This window comes from Portunus trituberculatus, chromosome 39, assembly GCF_017591435.1.
Source record: "Portunus trituberculatus isolate SZX2019 chromosome 39, ASM1759143v1, whole genome shotgun sequence".
Taxonomy (NCBI): Eukaryota; Metazoa; Arthropoda; class Malacostraca; order Decapoda; family Portunidae; genus Portunus; species Portunus trituberculatus.
In genome coordinates, this window is record NC_059293.1 from 9,408,422 (window position 1) to 9,426,003 (window position 17,582).

At 43.0% G+C, this 17,582-nt stretch overlaps 1 protein-coding gene across 2 annotated transcripts in view; it reads left to right on the forward strand.

The window, feature by feature from the left end:
* Positions 1-11,996, forward strand: part of LOC123515523 (thrombospondin type-1 domain-containing protein 7B-like) — a 531,642-nt gene extending 519,646 nt beyond the window's left edge. For both annotated transcript variants that reach the window (XM_045274226.1, XM_045274227.1), the window contains exons 15-27: positions 2,505-2,769; positions 3,143-3,278; positions 3,576-3,739; positions 4,238-4,391; positions 4,727-4,971; positions 5,122-5,246; positions 6,119-6,267; positions 7,064-7,216; positions 7,351-7,444; positions 7,568-7,756; positions 8,054-8,260; positions 9,181-9,265; positions 9,628-11,996. In XM_045274226.1, the coding sequence (XP_045130161.1) occupies positions 2,505-2,769; positions 3,143-3,278; positions 3,576-3,739; positions 4,238-4,391; positions 4,727-4,971; positions 5,122-5,246; positions 6,119-6,267; positions 7,064-7,216; positions 7,351-7,444; positions 7,568-7,756; positions 8,054-8,260; positions 9,181-9,265; positions 9,628-9,703 (2,042 nt within the window). In that variant the 3' untranslated portion in view covers positions 9,704-11,996. The remainder of the gene's footprint in view (positions 1-2,504; positions 2,770-3,142; positions 3,279-3,575; positions 3,740-4,237; positions 4,392-4,726; positions 4,972-5,121; positions 5,247-6,118; positions 6,268-7,063; positions 7,217-7,350; positions 7,445-7,567; positions 7,757-8,053; positions 8,261-9,180; positions 9,266-9,627) is intronic.
* Positions 11,997-17,582: the final 5,586 nt, after the last annotated feature.

Sequence of the window (17,582 nt, forward strand, 5' to 3'; positions counted from 1 at the left end):
TATATATATATATATATATATATATATATATATATATATATATATATATATATATATATATAATGCACAGTGGCAGAAACAGAGTACAATATATCAGCAGCAGCAGCAGTGTCCCTAGCACATAAAAGTGCAGGACCCTGTGGGCAACTCTGACAGTGTTGGGATGAGTGTCCAACTTGGATGGCGGTGAATCAGTAACTCCCACGCAAAGGGAACTCGTGCGCTGCTGGCCGGCCGACACACACACACACACACACACACACACACACACACACACACACACACACACACACACACACACACACACACACACACACACTCGAGCACACACACACACACACACACACACACACACACACACACACACACACACACACACACACACACACAAACACACACACACACACACTCGAGCATTCATTTATTTTTCCGTCATGAAGTCTTCACATCCATTGACGCGTCGCCCTGCTGACAAGTCCACTATCTACTCTTTTAACAAGTTCTAACAAGTCACAAAAATATATCAGACAGACAGAGAACCTCAAAATAAGTTTCTTGAACTAAAGGAGACAACACTCAGTCTATGTTGCAAGTTCTTATAAAGTTACAAATAATTCAGAGACACGACAGACAGGCTTCATAAGGCATCTCTTCCGCTCTCCATCTTTTCTGTTTCCTTTCCATCCTTCTCCGTCCCCTTCCCATGGGGCTGCGAGGGTCCCTTTGTGACGAGCTGGGGAAGGAAGAACAAAGGCGGTGTCGATTAGATGTGGTGGTGGTAGTGGTGGTGGTGGTGGTGTTGGAGACAGGGATGATGCTTTCCGTAGTAAACTATAAGATAAAAATTTCTCCCTATTGTATTTTCAAATCAGTCTGTCGCACGAATAACATATCCAGCATGTTTAACTATGGAAAAGAAAAAGAACAAATAAACATCAAAATCCATGTATACACCACCATCGAAGTAAGAGAGAGAGAGAGAGAGAGAGAGAGAGAGAGAGAGAGAGAGAGAGAGAGGTAGTATGATTATTAGCGTATAATGTGACAGCCGTTATACAGTACTTTACGAACAATAAGCACACAATAAATCAAACTCTTTACACATAAATATCCACATTATGCACCGCTACCAAACTAAAAACCAGTCAAGATAGTAATCGCGCTGTGGCTTCTATTTCTGACACTAGAAAAAATCGCATTCATACTAGAAAAATTGGATAGTCGATTACCGAGCTTTGATTTTTCTTTAATCGTTTTACTGGTATTACATATAAAACACGTAGCTTCTGAGTCCACCCAAGTCTGGTGATGGAGATGCGTCGCCACAGCTGCCGACAGACTGTCAAGGTGTCAGCGGCGCCTCTCAAGTCAGGGAGAGCCGCCACAATAGCGAGCTGCGGACACCCAATAGTTCTCTGAGCCACGGACAGTTTCAAAGGACAAGTTGAAATGTTTGGCTTGCATTCTATCAACACCAGCGGACTTACATCACGGCCATCACTGTCTTAATATTATATCACACCCTATCTTTCTTAATTATTTCGTGCATTTACATTACAGATCTTTCACCGTGTACATATTGCATTACATCCTTCTCTCTTCATTATACTTTGTGTGTTTATTGCATATTTTCTCATTCTACTACTTTTATATATTTTTCATTACCTCCTGTTTTGGTTTACTACATAGATGACTTGTATTACTGCCGTTACTACTTTGATAAATAATTATCTTCTTTTATTATCTTTTTGTATTCATTTTCCATATTGATTGTAACTTTACCTCATCGGTTCACGCCATAGATGGATTTCCATTAAGCAAACGCTGTCTAAATAGTACATAGTTCTCTTCAGCCATAATTTTACATTTCATGTACTCATTTACTCAGTGATTTCATATATATATATATATATATATATATATATATATATATATATATATATATATATATATATATATATATATATATATATATATATATATATATATATATATATATATATATATATATATATATATATATATATATATATATATATATATATATATATATATATATATATATATATATATATATATATATATATATATATATATATATATATATATACTAACCCTTATGTTTGGTTCACGCCATGGACGGACTTGTATCACGACCATTACCGTATGAATATTATACGATTCCCTTCTATAGCTACAATTCATTATATTCCTTATTTTGTATATTTTACTTCACAAAATTCTCACAATTCTCAAATGCCATCTTTTCCTGTCGGGTTGACGTTACTGTCTTCATGTTTTTGTAATTACGTACATTCTTTATTTTTAATGATCGCGTACATTCACTTCATATGTTACCAGTTCAGCATTCAAATAACTCTTTCTGTTCAATTCATGTAGCACGGACTTGCATTATTCCACTACTGCCTTCACACTACATCATTCCCTTTAAATGTTACCAGCTCACCATTTCAATAACACATCCTGCTCTGTTCACACTGCAGATGCCACAGAAAGCAACCCTGAGTGTCGCAACTTAACACTTCGGGAGTCGCGCGAGTGTCGGTGCCACAACTTCTACTCCACCCCGGCGGGCCCGTGGTCCACCTGCATTGTAGGAGAGGTGACGAAGGACGAGGAGGTGGCAGCGGCGATGGCAGCGGCGGCAGGAGTTCCCGGACCTAGAAATGGGGCTGGTCTCTGCGGTGTGGGCAAGAGGTACCAGGCGCTGCTGTGTACGAGAGATGACGGTGTTCTGGCGCATCCCAGGTGAGTTTTGGCTCGGAGGGACTCCGATTAGTTTACGTGTGGCAATTCCTGGACAATTTGGTGAATCGATCCTCTGTCTTCATATTGGTATAGAAAGACTGTGGAAGGACTTAGTCTTATGGCCATATTTTGAAACATTTTTCTGCAAAATGCATTATTTTTTAAAGTCTCTATAATTAAATTGAAACTGGCTTCCAAGTTATTTTTATGCCTTTACTGACACAATAATTTGATTTCTACATTACTAAGCAGAGAAACAGTTTTGAGAACTCGGTTAATCATCACTGTGACCTTTGAAAATAGTCGTGGTGAGAAAGTTTAGAAAATAGAAGACTTAGCTTTATTGTGTTACTGACTGTTTTTCACCGATCAGTTCCTGCAACCACGCCGGACTGAAGGAGGAGCCCTGCATGATGGAGTGTCCCTCAGATTGCCGCATGGGGCCGTGGGGTGCCTGGAGTGCCTGCAACGCTTCCTGCGGCGCCGGCATTCAGTACAGGAACAGAAAGGTGGATACAATCAGCAATAAAAGGAGTAATGTGAATATTCTCCCCCTCTTCTCTCTCTCTCTCTCTCTCTCTCTCTCTCTCTCTCTCTCTCTCTCTCTCATATTTAGTATGACGTTCATTCTCAAAATATGCAAATAATAATATCCCATCTACGTTCATTTCATTAGTTATTCATTTCACAGTGCAGGAGAATGAAGTTTCCATCTGATATATTTACTTTATGCTACAGGATTTCGAATATATGTTTTTGATGTCAGGAGCTGATGAGAGCGTAATGAAATTTGTTCCGCATGACAGGTTCTCGAGCCGAGTTTATGGGGAGGACGTCCCTGCCCCGAGGCGCAGCAGTGGCGTACCTGCTGGGGATCCTGCAGCTCCGAGTGGGTGCCCGGTGGCTGGTCCGAGTGTCTGGTGGCTGACGAGAAGGACTGTGGTGACGGAACGCAAACCCGCAGCATCAGGTAACTGTGCAGTCGCCCGATGGCACACTGAATGACTAGTAGAATGTGACTCACAAGGCAATGGTCAGCACAGGCACGTCTCAAACTCCGGTTCTCTCTCCACGCCTTAATACATGTGATGCGACTCAAAAATTCATTGAAATGTTCTTGTGTTTGTTTTAATTCCTGCGTCGAGAGATATCAATTTACATTATTGAAAGATATTATTATTGTTTTATTTATACTATGTGGGCTTTTCACTGGAATTTCTGGGCTAAAGGGGATACTTTTTAGGGTACCTCCTATCTCAAAGCCTACCCGAGTGAGGAAACCCAACCTACACTCGGACCGTGGACAGGGTTCGAACCCGTGCGCTTGGAGACCCCTTGGACCCCAAAGCACGCATGGTTCCACTGTACCACGGCGGCCTCTCATTACATTACATTAGGGAATATCTAGAAATCATTAATTTTGGTAAGTTAATAACAAATACAAAATGTTCATGTGTTATTCCTCCAGATGCATGAAGCAAACACTGACGGGTCTGAAGCAAGAAGTGTCCCACAGTGAGTGTGACGCGGCCCTGCGCCCACACACTCAGCAGGGATGCCGTGTGTCCTGTCCCGGCCAGTGTGTGGTGTCCTCTTGGTCTGCGTGGTCGGCGTGCCCGACGGTGAGGAGCAACCAACACCATCTCGTGTTTATTCTCAAAGTTTTTCCCTGCCGTCTTTGTCTGAATTATCCTCCTTAAGAATCCCATTAAAAAATGACGGTGTGTCTTCAATATTTGCTATTCCATTGTTCCCTGTTTCTAGAACATTCTCACATCCTTCTTCCTCCCCTTACTACCTTGTTCATGCTTTATCTTCTTCACATTAATATCCAATTCAAGTCTATCGCACTGTCCGTTTTTCCTTATTAATAATTTCCAGCATTGGAGAATGTATCTGCACTCTCCAGCACCCACAAGGACAGGAAGACTCAATTCATAACGATGCACCTCCACAGGGCTGCTCGGAACACATCAGGAGCCGGCACCGTCAGGTGGTGCGGCTGCCAATGTCGACAGGAGAACCATGCCCGGCCCTGAAGGAGGAGGAGCCGTGCGTGCAGGGAGTCTCTTGCTGGCAGTATAGCTGGCACGTGGGCAACTGGACTTCCTGTGTCCCATTGGGTCTCTCCCCTTGTGGCGAGGGTGTCAGGAATCGGCCAGTCACGTGCCTCAGGTCTGACGGCGTGGCTGTACCGGAATGGTGAGTCCTCGGTGACATCGAAACATAAACAAATATCTTCCAGGTAAATTAATACATGTCCACTCAGGGCAAGTTGATAAAGGTGGTCAGTCATTTACTAGCCACCTCAATCAGTCCAACGTAGCGTTTCCTTATAACACTGATCTGCAGGAGGTGCCCACGAGACACTCGACCGTCACCTTCAGAGACTTGGTGCTACGTGGACTGTCCAATCGACTGCGAAGTGACCTCCTGGATGCTGTGGGACGACTCCAAGTGTTCGTGCGGGGAGAACCGTAAGAAATACTATCACAGAGAGAGAGAGAGAGAGAGAGAGAGAGAGAGAGAGAGAGAGAGAGAGACTGTGTAATTCCCACGGTCGTCTGCTGGTCACCCAGCCAGTCTTCCTCATTATTGAGCGAGCTCAGGGCTCACAGACCGATCTTCGAGTAGGACTGAGACCACAACACACACTCCACACACCGGGAAAGCGAAGCCACAACCCCTTGAGTTACATCCCGTACCTATTTGGTGCTAAGTGAACAGGGGCTACACATTAAGAGATTTGTCCATTTGCCTCGCCGCTTCCCGGGACTCGAACCAGGGCCCTCTCGATTGTGAGCCGAGCGTGCTAACCATTACACTACGCCGTGTGTGTGTGTGTGTGTGTGTGTGTGTGTGTGTGTGTGTGTGTGTGTGTTTCACTGTTTGATCTGCTGCAGTCACTGACGAGACAGCCAGACGTTACCCTACGGAACGAGCTCAGAGATCATTATTTCCGATCTTCGGATAGGCCTGAGACCAGGCACACACCACACACCGGGACAACAAGGTCACAACTCCTCGATTTACATCCCGTACCTACTCACTGCTAGGTGAACAGGGGCTACACGTCAAAGGAGACACACCCAAATATCTCCACCCGGCCGGGGAATCGAACCCCGGTCTTCTGGCTTGTGAAGCCAGCGCTCTAACCACTGAGCTACCATTACACTACGCTGTGTGTGTGTGTGTGTGTGTGTGTGTGTGTGTGTGTGTGTGTGTGTGTGTGTGTGTGTGGTTGGGTATGGGTGTGTGGGTGTGCGATTTGCAATGACCAATGTATATCAGCATACAAATTTTAAAGCAACAAATAAAAATACATGATAATCTTGCATTTTTTCCACAGCGGGAGAGATGACCCGTCGTAGATTTTTATCTGTCAATCCCAGTGAGTCCGGGCGGCCTTGTCCATCTCTCCTACAAGAGACCCGCCCTTGCCCCGCCATTCCATGCTACACCTGGGAACGTGGACCTTGGTCACAGTGCCACCTGCAGGTAATCAACGACCTTGTGCCAAATACATAGAGATACCTGGTGCCTGAATAAGGCTTGTAGCTGCAGCAGTCTGTGTGTGTGTGTGTGTGTGTGTGTGTGTGTGTGTGTGTGTGTGTGTGTGTGTGTGTGTGTGTGTGTGTGTGTGTGTGTGTGTGTAATAATAATAAAAATAATAATAATAATAATAATAATAATAATAATAATAATAATAATAATAATAATAATAATAATAATAATAATAATAATAATAATAATAATAATAATAATAATAAGAAGAAGAAGAAGAAGAAGAAGAAGAAGAAGAAGAAGAAGAAGAAGAAGAAGAAGAAGAAGAAGAAGAAACAGAAATAATAATGATAATAATGATAATAATGATAATAATAACAATGATAATAATGATAATAATAACAATGATAATAATGATAATAATAACAACGATAATAATAATAATAATGATAATAATAATAATAATGATAATAATAATAATAATAATAATAATAACAATAATAATAATATGCAGTTTATTTGAATTGCAGTACACACATACTGAAAATATGCATGTGGGGATGGCGGGGAGGCTTAACATTAGTTCTCTTCCCTAAAAGTTTATCACTCGCACTATGGCGGGGATCGCACTCTGGTGGTACCAATCAGTGCGTGGTGCCCTCAAGGGCATGATCTTGTTGTGGTGTCTTGCATCTCGGACCGGGAGGTGTGTGTGTGTGTGTGTGTGTGTGTGTGTGTGTGTGTGTGTGTGCATTAAGTAAGCTCGTGCTGACTTGAGTGATGTTTCAAGGGCGGCAGCTGCGGCCACGGTTACGTCGAGAGAAACGTGTCGTGCGTGGGTCCTGGAGGTCAGGCAGTGGACTCTAACCTGTGCCTGGCGCTGGTGCACGTCGGTGGACACACCTGGCCCTACCTGGCCCGCGCACTAGACCTTAACACCAAGGTGGGTCTAGCGTAACAAGTCATTAACACGAAAAGTATACAGACTCAGCAGAATTTATATAAAATAAATGAAATTCAGTGACTACCAGAGACCAGCTGTCTCTATTTGTTAAGTATACAAGTGAATTTCCGTAGGACGGCTGCTACGTGCCGTGCGAAGGTGACTGTGAGCTGACGGAATGGGCGCCTTGGTCACATTGCCACCGTGACTGTTCCAGAGGTCACCAGGGTAGGTTAAGGCGCCATCCTCCTTTACTTTACTCTTGAATATTATATCACCTAATCACATGATGCTGACTATTCCATAAACACAAAACCGTTAATATCAGCCGGGTGTCACTGGTCTTTACAGGCGGCACCCAAGCTCGGTCTCGTGCCGTGCTGACGGAGGGAACGTCGCAACGGGACGGCGTGCGGGGCTCCTGTCCCGGGCCACTATGGGAGACGAGACCGTGCCTGGCGGGGCCTTGCCTTAACTTTACGTGGCAGATCATCAACGGCACCGTGCAGTGTGTGCGCAGCGACGGCCTGGTGGTGACGGGTGCGTACACTGACCACGCACTCTTCACTAGTGCAGAGATTATTTACTAGATATCCTTCATCCAGGATTAACTTCATTGATCCTTTGCACGCTTTTCTATTTAAAAAGGTTCTTGTTAAAGATACACGGGTTTTTAAGTGTATTTTTTACGGATTTAGTAATAAATTAACACCATTTTTACATTATTAATGGGAGTAACATTCCCTACGAACTGTTTATTATATCTCTGTCTTTTGAAAATAGTCGTGCTAAAAGAGAGATATTTCTGAACAAGAGCCTGACACTGTCCTCCTGCAGGTGGATGTGCGGGCGAGTCACGTCCCTGCCTCCCGGAGTGCACGGTACGGGGTTCCCTCTGCTCCGCCGTGGGGGCCTGCGTCTGCCGCTCCGGGATGCGGCCTTTATACTCAGAGAAGCAGCGGTTCCACCTCACCAGCTGCGTGCCCATCCGGAACCTGACCTTCCCGCTGCCCCAGCCCTTCTCCGGTGTGAAGTATCTGCCAGGTAAGCTTCGCCACGCCCACACACACCTCCACTCTTCAAGTGCTGCTTTAGGAAGGATAGAGTTGAAAGAGAATTTTACTTTTATTTCTTCCTATTGTTTCAATGTCTTTTACGTGCTCCTTCCCTTTTCACATTTATTCGATCTTACGAACACGGGTCTTAATGGAGATGCAAGGGTCAAGACCTGGAAGTGTGCAGATAACATCCCTGGTTACAAAACCTCAGCAATAAGGATATTTGTTCTATTAGCTCTGTCCATTCACTCTTTTCTCTCCGGTTCCTCCCCTCTCATCTTCCTCTTGTTAATCACTGTTCTTTTTTCTTCGCGCTCCCTCCTTTGTTTGATCTTACCTAATTTTCTTTTCTCCTCCCCCACATTTACTTTCAACATTATACTCCTAATAATTACTTACATATTTTTTACCTATTTCCATTAAGTACCTTAAATAGCTTATTTCCTTTTAAGGAAAATTATATATTCAATGGAAAAAAAAGCAAAAAAAAACGCACTTCCAACAAACACATCTGCCGGTTTTCTTTACGCATTGTTCCACTTCTCGGTGGAGGAGAGAGGAGCAGGGTTTCACTTTGCACCTATACTTTGAACTTTGCTATTTTTCATTACCTCATACCTTTCCAAGCGGCAATATTGTCAACGCCACAACACTTTCATTTAAACTATAAAATATTTCAAATCTGTTAACACAATAAAGATTTTTTTATTAAAGTTCGCCATTCTCTTTTTAGTGTAACAAGCCTTATTGAAATCTATTTCTTAGGGAGCACAATATTTAAGATTTATGCGGCGTTTCAGAGTTGACATGATTACGCAGCTTTATTTTATACAGTAATATTTTACAATGTTTTCTTTCTGTCTTGTGTCTGCCTGCCACCTTTACAACGCTTGTTGCTTCTCACAGAGGACATCAACGTGTGGATGTTCGCTATGGTGGGCGTCGGCAGCGCCTTCGTGGTCTTCGTGGTCATATCAATGTATCTTTTGTGGTGAGTGACTCTCTGGTTGATGTTGATGTGGTCTTGAATGCACTAAAACTTCCCTGAACCTTCTTGATGAGGGCAGGATTTTTTACATTACAAGTCCTATGTTTCGTTTTTAAATTTTACATGAGCCGAAAAAAAATCCCGGACTAACTCTGAAGCCTTTCCTGAGAGTAAGCAACTATAGTGACAGTAGTCCCTACAACATAGCCATTAGAAATATATCATCGTCCTTGGTATTGCAGTGCAACACTATAATATTCTAAGATATCTAAACGGAAATCATTAACATGTACAGTATATGTTGATGATTGATATCACCAATATTGATGCTGATTTAACGTTTGTTTTTTGCCTCCTTCACAAAGCCAAAGTCCTCGGGAGCATACGACGACGCCGCTGACGCTCAGACGCCAAAAGAACCTGCGTCACCGCGCCGTGTGAGGAGGAACGCCAGGGAGCATGCTGACGCAGTCCACGCAGGAGCGTCCACCAGCAGAAACTTGTTGTCGGCCATCCAGGGACACTCGTCACCGCTGCTGCGTCAGGAGATGGCAGGACTGGAATGCTGGGTGGGACAGGGACAGGGGCGTGGCTGGCTCGTGCGGTGGACTTTGCCTGCATTCCCTGATATATGCCAAATGTAAAAAGAGTACGAATAAGATTTGTACCTCTCATTACCTAGAGCACGTGGTGTTGCTTCCTGATCAAGCAGGTTCGTGACGCTTACCTGAGGGACGGGGCATGAGAGCGTTCAGAGTCGTCCGTCAGTAGCAGAACAAATACGATATCCGTCTTAACACGTAACTGGTTTTCATCCCACATGTTCATCCCTCGTTCCCTCAGTGTTCACGTGTACGTTGTCTGGCCGTCGTGAGCTGGGAGCAGGGCGGAGAGCAGCTGTGGCGGTGGCGATGGCTTGTCAAGGGACTCAGGCCATGTATGCTTCAAAGGAATGAGGAATAGAGTCGCACAATGATTTACCTTAGCATGAAACATATAAATGAAATAACAATTTTAGAAAAGCAATCAAAACTGCCACTGACACCATGAAGAATATGCCAGCCGAGATATTGCGCATTGAGAAAGAAGCAGTTCGCTGGAGTCACGCGAGGCTCGTCACGTCACTCTCTGAGGCCTGACGACGACAATGCCAGTCATGTTTGTGGAAAGAAATACGTGTTCGTGTATATATTTGTGTCACTTTGTTTTTGTACTTACAGTAGTGTCGAGAGTATAGGTGTGTGAATAATGTTATACTGACATCGGACGCTGTTACTTTCAAGAATTCGTCCTGCCTGGGCGGCACCGCTCCTGCCAGGACGGAGCCAGGTGACTACAGCAGCCAGACTGCGCCATCACAAGGCCGCCGCAGCACCAACACGGAACACAGAACTACTAGTAGACTGTCGGTAGGTGGCTAGGTGGCTCACCACAGCTATGTGCCAGGTGGCCAGGAGAAGGGTAAATGGTTTCCTCCAGAGCGGCAAAAGCATCATGAAGAAAGCAGCAAATCCGAAGTGAAAGACGTCAGCTTCATTACCTCGCCATAGTCAATTTTCGTTAGTGGTGCCGAGAAGGAGACGACCTTGACAGAGTTCAGCCCGTCAACACCCCGTCCGCCGAGACTCTGCCGGAGAGACCGTCCTCACTACCACTTGAGCAACAACCCTCATTCTGCATTCCAAGCTAAACATCTTCATTGTTCTCTTAACTGGCGCCTCCACAAGGGTGCTCAAAGAAACTTCCTAAGGACCCTCAATTTTTGTGGGCATGACAGCATCACCAACAGCAGCAGCAGCACTTCTCATCTACGACAGTTCTTCCTAAACCCCAAGTAGCTCCAGATGTCTGGAGGCAGGGCGTGGCATTACAGCAGTGCCACGCAGAGCACCACATCGACATGGCACTCGCGGGTCCCACACTCCCGCGGTGCCTCTGCGTCTCAGTCCCAAGTGTAGCGCTTTTTAACACAAGAACTTGGTAAATAGACACGTAGACGTAAAGCATAGATGCCTAAAGGGGACTGATGTGTAAACTGATGTATAAACTAAATGAAATCCCTTTTATATACGCGGCAGAATATATATCCAATGTATTTTTTCTTTTTTTCGTAAACAAGTTATAACCGAAATGTATTTAATTGTTTATGAAAAGTGCATAATGGGAAAGGAGTATCATATGTGTAAAAGACGTGCGCCTTAGTGTTCTCCATCACTCATTGGAGGAAACACGAACAGCTGGCGGTGGTGAAACACGTGTGTGCTACTAAACAACAATATTGACTAATCGCGTTTCACTGTCTTTACAATATTAATATGCGATGGATAGCTCTCTCTCTCTCTCTCTCTCTCTCTCTCTCTCTCTCTCTCTCTCTCTCTCTCTCTCTCTCTCTCACTCTTTCATCACTACAAGCCTCGTTACGAAAACTAAAGTATGAATTAAGTTCCTCTGTTACTTTCTGTTCAGTCCTTTCCTGTACTCTCTCTCTCTCTCTCTCTCTCTCTCTCTCTCTCTCTCTCTCTCTCTCTCTCTCTCTCTCTCTCTCTCTCTCTCTCTCTCTCTCTCTCTCTCTCTCTCTCTCTCTCTCTCTCTCTCTCTCTCTCTCTCTCTCTCTCGTGGCGGTCCATCGTGCGTGTGCTGGCCGTGCTGTACATAGCGTCGCTGTCTCAACCCGCTAGACGGGACGCAGGCACAAGCGACCTCAATGTTACATATAATAAATGTTTCCAACTCGTGGGTCAATTTCTGTATCACCTCAAGTATTATTATTTTTTTAATGTTTGTTAAGTCTCTGAAATATAATGAGGTTTACTTGTTAGTCATCATCCAGTCTTTTCCTTTGTTTCCGTCTCTTTTTTTGTGTGTGTATTTAATTTTATTGTCTCTTTTTTTTTTTTTGTTCTTTCAGTTTCGAAGCGTTTATTCTTTTTTCCTCTCTCCTTTTATCTGTTGCTCCATTTATTATCTTTTTACAGTCTTTACATCGTGTCTTAGTTTTTACGTTTTCTTTTAAAGCTGTCTTCAGTTTCATAACACTATCAGAAAACAATATAATCAGAAAAACATCCAGTACGTTTGCATGTATCAGTAACCATATACAGTATCCAAAAGTTCTCGACTGATCAGCACTAACAAGTCGATCACAAGAAAATATTGGAGTCATCTATTGCACATTTTAATAACCAATTCTACTGTTTTCTTTCTTTTCTTTTCCTCAATCTAACTTTTTTATGTGTGTGTGTGTGTGTGTGTGTGTGTGTGTGTGTGTGTGTGTGTTGAGGATTTTTTATGTGTGTGTGTGTGTGTGTATGTGTGTGTGTTATTCAGTTCATGGCCTTGTTTCACTACTCTTCGTTTTTACTTTACATAATGATCTGTTTTGTGGTCATAATTCAATATTATGAATGCCTCACCTCAGTCACTCATCTTAATGATAAAAATAGATGCATTAAATAATCTATATACACCCACATTACTGAGCTAACAATCCAAAACCGTTTTTATATGAAGACAGAACCACTACCACCGTTAGAATAGTTGTTCATGGTTGTTAATAGACATGTACTTACGGCAGATTAACGAAATTAATACTACCACTGTTATCATTCCTTTATTGCATCACAATTTCCGAGAGTAGTGCAATAAATACTCATGTTTCTAGCTCTGGAAGTTAAGATGTGAATTTGGAAAGACGCTTGTGGAGGCTTCTATCAGGCATATCTCTAGTAAAGATAAATGAAACTGTGATTTTATAGTTTTGACAAGGATGAATAACGCTTGCTTCCCTAGAAAATGAATACAATACACTTAAAAAAAAAAAACAATAAATGATATAGATCTTCCATAAAATAGCATGGAAAACATTTACATTTGCTTTCCCTTTACGTTCTTGGTGTTTTTTGGATTACACTCACAGAAAACGGAAATATGTAGGACACACCAGAGTAAACACTACACAAAGAAATCGCTCGTCCAACACATCAACACACTGATGGCAAATGGGAAGTAGGGTGTGAGTAATGAGGATAAGAAGTTAACAAGATATCGCGAGACAAACCTTATTGAATCTTTATGCCGAGAAAAAAAAAGTAAAAATCTGTTGAAATCGATACTGCCTCGAGGACAGACTGCAGCTGACGGTGAGCGAGGGAAAGGAGTAGTTGGCAAATGAGAGATAACAACAAGAACAACAAAATGAACAACAAAAACAACAACAGCAGTAGCAGCAGCAGCAGAAGCAGAAGCAGCAGCAGCAGCAGCAGCAACAACAACAACAACAACAACAACAACAACAACAACAACAACAACAACGACGACGACGATTAACGAAAACAACAACAATAACAGCAGAAGCAACAGCAGCAGCAACAAAACAACAACGACGACAAAAATGGCAACAACATCACCACCAACAACAAGAACATCAGCAGTAGTAACAAGAATGATAACAACAATAACAACAATAACAGCATTAAACAACAGCAGATATAACATCAAGATAAAAAAAAACATAAACAGCAGTAGTAGTAGCAGTAGCAGCAGCAACAGCAGCAGCAGCAGCAACAACAACAACAACAACAAAAACAACAACAAAGCAGCCCAAACTTTCGAGGTCCCGCGTCAGGTCAGAATAACAACACCAGAGGGACACACAACATTCCAATCCATTCAACAAACACACGAACAAAAGGAGACACCACACCACCATTCACTCAACACAGGGCAACTCAAACACACCCCACCACCTGCTGCAATCCTCATCCAATATTGTCTAGAAGCTTAACGTTACTGTTTCTGCCTCCCCTTCCTGTATTTGACTTAAAATTCACTTCTAATTTACTTTAAACTTACATCAATACAAACAATCTCTTATCGCACTTCCATGTTGCTCTATAAATTGCTGCGTTCCTATTTTCCAAAACTGCTCTTTTTTGGAGTCTAGGGAACATACTTAATACTTTCATAACGAAACAATACGTATATAATTCATAGAAAAGCTAATTCAGTTTCCTCTAGTACACCAATTCAGATATTTCGCATAAAAATAAGCAAAGGTACACTATTCCCCCTCTCATGCTGCTTAATTCCTTCCCTGCACAGAACATGTCAAATTATCCAACATTGTTTATAAGCTTAACATTTTCATTTCTACCTCTCCCATCAATTGCTTTACTTACAAATCACTTCCACCTTACTTTAAAATCAAATGAACATAAACATAACCTTTCAAGGTCACATAGCTACGTAAAAAAAAACATGGAAATCTCAAATGGCATCATTCTAGTTAACTAATTCAACTACTTAACATTAAAAAAAACGCAAATTCAGGTACACTTTTCCTCTCTCACATTGCTTCCTTTCCTCCACAGAACATAACAAATAGGCAGGTCCACATAAGAGGTTCTATTCAAAACTGAGGTTATACTTGGTCCTCACTCGCCATTCATACTGTATAGCCAGACAGCCTCTTAGAATCAGGAGCGTACAGAGCAGGGAGCAAGATTCTCTCTCCCAGACCTGGCCTTACTCATGGTAGGAGGTGGGGGAAAAAGAGAGATATTGAAATGGTTATGAGAGGAGGAGAAGGCGGCTCGTAGTTGTGATGGGAACAGACCACCATTATGGAAGGAGGAGGAGGGGTCAATAAGTTGGAAGAAGGGAAAGATGTGCTGGAAAAAGTGGCACAGGAGTAGTAGTAGTAGTAGCAGTAGTAGTAGTAGTAGTAGTAGTAGTAGTAGTAGTAGTAGTAGTAACAATAGCAGTAGCAGTAGCAGCAGCAGCAGCAGTGGTGGTGGTGGTGGTGGTGGTGGTGGTGGTGGTGGTGGCAGCAGCAGCAGCAACAGCAGCAGTGGTGGTGGTGGTGGTGGTGGTGGTGGTGGTGGTGGTGGTGGTGGTGGTGGTGGTGGTGGTGGTGGTGGTGGTGGTGGTGGTGGTGGTGGTGCTAACAACAGCAGCAGCGGTGGTGGTAACAGTGTGGTGGTAGTAGTGGTGGTTGTGGTAGTAGTAGTAGTAGTAGTAGTAGTAGCAGCAGCAGCAGCAGCAGCAGCAGCAGCAGCAGCAGCAGCATCAGGAGTAATAGTAGTAGTAGTAGTAGTAGTAGCGGTAGTAGTAGTACTACTAATAGTTAAAATAATAGTAGTAGCAGCGGCAGTAGTAGTAGTAGTAGTAATAGTAGTAGTAGTAGTAGTAGTAATGAGGCGGTGGCATAGTGGATAAGGTGGTGAGCGTGGGATCGGGCAGACGTCCACGCGTAGGTTCGAATCCCACCACGAACAGCCTTAAAACACTTTGCCATTTGTCGAGTGGTTTAAAGTTACCTACATATCACCATGATACCCAGGTTCTAGGTGGTTACACTCAAGAAGAGCCTGGGCCGTGATATGGGCCCTAATATGGGTACCACTATAAATAAAATTGCCGGCGCCACTAATGGGCGGAAGCTGAACAGCGCTTCCCATACACTCTTCAAGTGTGCCTACAGGCGCTATAGGCCTTACCGTAAAAAAAAAAAAAAAAAAAAAAGTAGAACTAGTAGTAGTAATTGTAGCAGTAGTAACAATAGCAGCAGCAGCTGTAGTAGTAGTAGTAGTAGTTGTTGTTGTTGTAGTAAGAGGAAGAGGAATACAAAGAATAAGGAATAAGGAAGAATAAGGAAAGCCAAACAGCAACAGACCTCTTGGTCCTTAAGAGGCTGTTTGGTAACTGCTTCTAACTGGCTACAGATAAGAGAGACAGGACAGTACAGGAGAAGGCTCCTTCCCACCCACCACTCCCTTCAGCTTTCACTGGCATGGAAAATAGTTTGGTAAAGTACCTCTCAGTATGGAAAAACTGACATGGAATTTTCACAGGAAAGGATGAAAGGAGATTCTATTATTCACCCTACGGTGAACTCTACATATCTATCTATAACAAAGTTGCACACAATATTTGTCATACTAATATAATGTTTAATTATTCTGACAACAAGAGAGCTTGTTGGAGGTTATTCTTTAAATATTTATCAATTTTGTTTCTAAATGATGCAATGGAAGTACTGTTAACTATTTCTGAAGGAAGCTTATTCCAAATGTTAACAATTATATTAAAGAAAAAGTTATTTGCCTCGTGGGTTTTGAAGCGTTTTGGTGTAATTTTAAATCCATTATTTCTTGTCGCAGTGGAATGATCAATGGTAAAATATTTATTTACATCAAGGTTGTTATATCCCTGAAAATTTTTGAAAACTTCAATTAGGTCTCCTCTTATCCTGCGCTTTGTTAAGCTGAATTAATTTAATGAAAGAGGAAGAAGAGGAGGAGGAAGAGGAAGAGGAAGAGGAGGAGGAGGAGGAGGAGGAGGAGGAGGAGGAGGAGGAGGAGGAGGAGGAGGAGGAGGAAGAAGAGGAGGAAGAGGAGGAGGAGGAGGAGGAGGAGGAGGAGGAGGAGGAGGAGGAGGAGGAAGATGAAGAGGAGGAAAAGGAGGAGGAGGAGGAGGAGGAGGAGGAGGAGGAGGAAGAAGAAGAGGAGGAGGAGGAGGAGGAGGAGGAGGAGGAGGAGGAGGAGGAGGAGGAGGAGGAGGAGGAGGAGGAGGAGGAGGAGGAGGAGGAGGAGGAGGAGGAGGAGGAGGAGGAGGAGGAGGAGGAGGAGGAAGAAGAAGAAGAAGAAGAAGAAGAAGAAGAAGAAGAAGAAGAAGAAGAAGAAGAAGAAGAAGAAGAAGAAGAAGAAGAAGAAGAAGAAGAAGAAGAAGAAGAAGAAGAAGAAGAAGAAGAAGAAGAAGAAGAAGAAGAAGAAGAAGAAGAAGAAGAAGAAGAAGAAGAAGAAGAAGAAGAAGAAGAAGAAGAAGAAGAAGAAGAAGAAGAAGAAGAAGAAGAAGAAGAAGAAGAAGAGAGAGAGAGAGAGAGAGAGAGAGAGAGAGAGAGAGAGAGAGAGAGAGAGAGAAGAAAACAGAGGAAAAAAAAAAGAAAAAGAAAAATGAAATGAAGAAAAATGGCAATAACAACATAAAACGAAAAAAAAAACAACGAAAAAGAAAAAAAAAATCCAACAGCAGAAGAACCAGAAGAAAGAGGAAGAGAACGAGAAATAAAGTAAGGAAGAATAAAGAAGAAGAGGCGGAAGAGAGCGACCAAAGGAGACTCGTGGACGTGGAAGAATGAAAGGCGATATGATGCGAGGAAACGTATCACAAGAGGAGGCAGCGAGGAGGAGTAAGGAGACAGGAGGTGAGGGACAGGGCGCAGGGCAAGGAAGACAGACGGGGTAAGGAAGGACAAAATACAAGGCACGAATTGAAGAAGGAGAAAGAGAAAAGGAAAAGGAAGAGATGAGAGTCGAGGGAG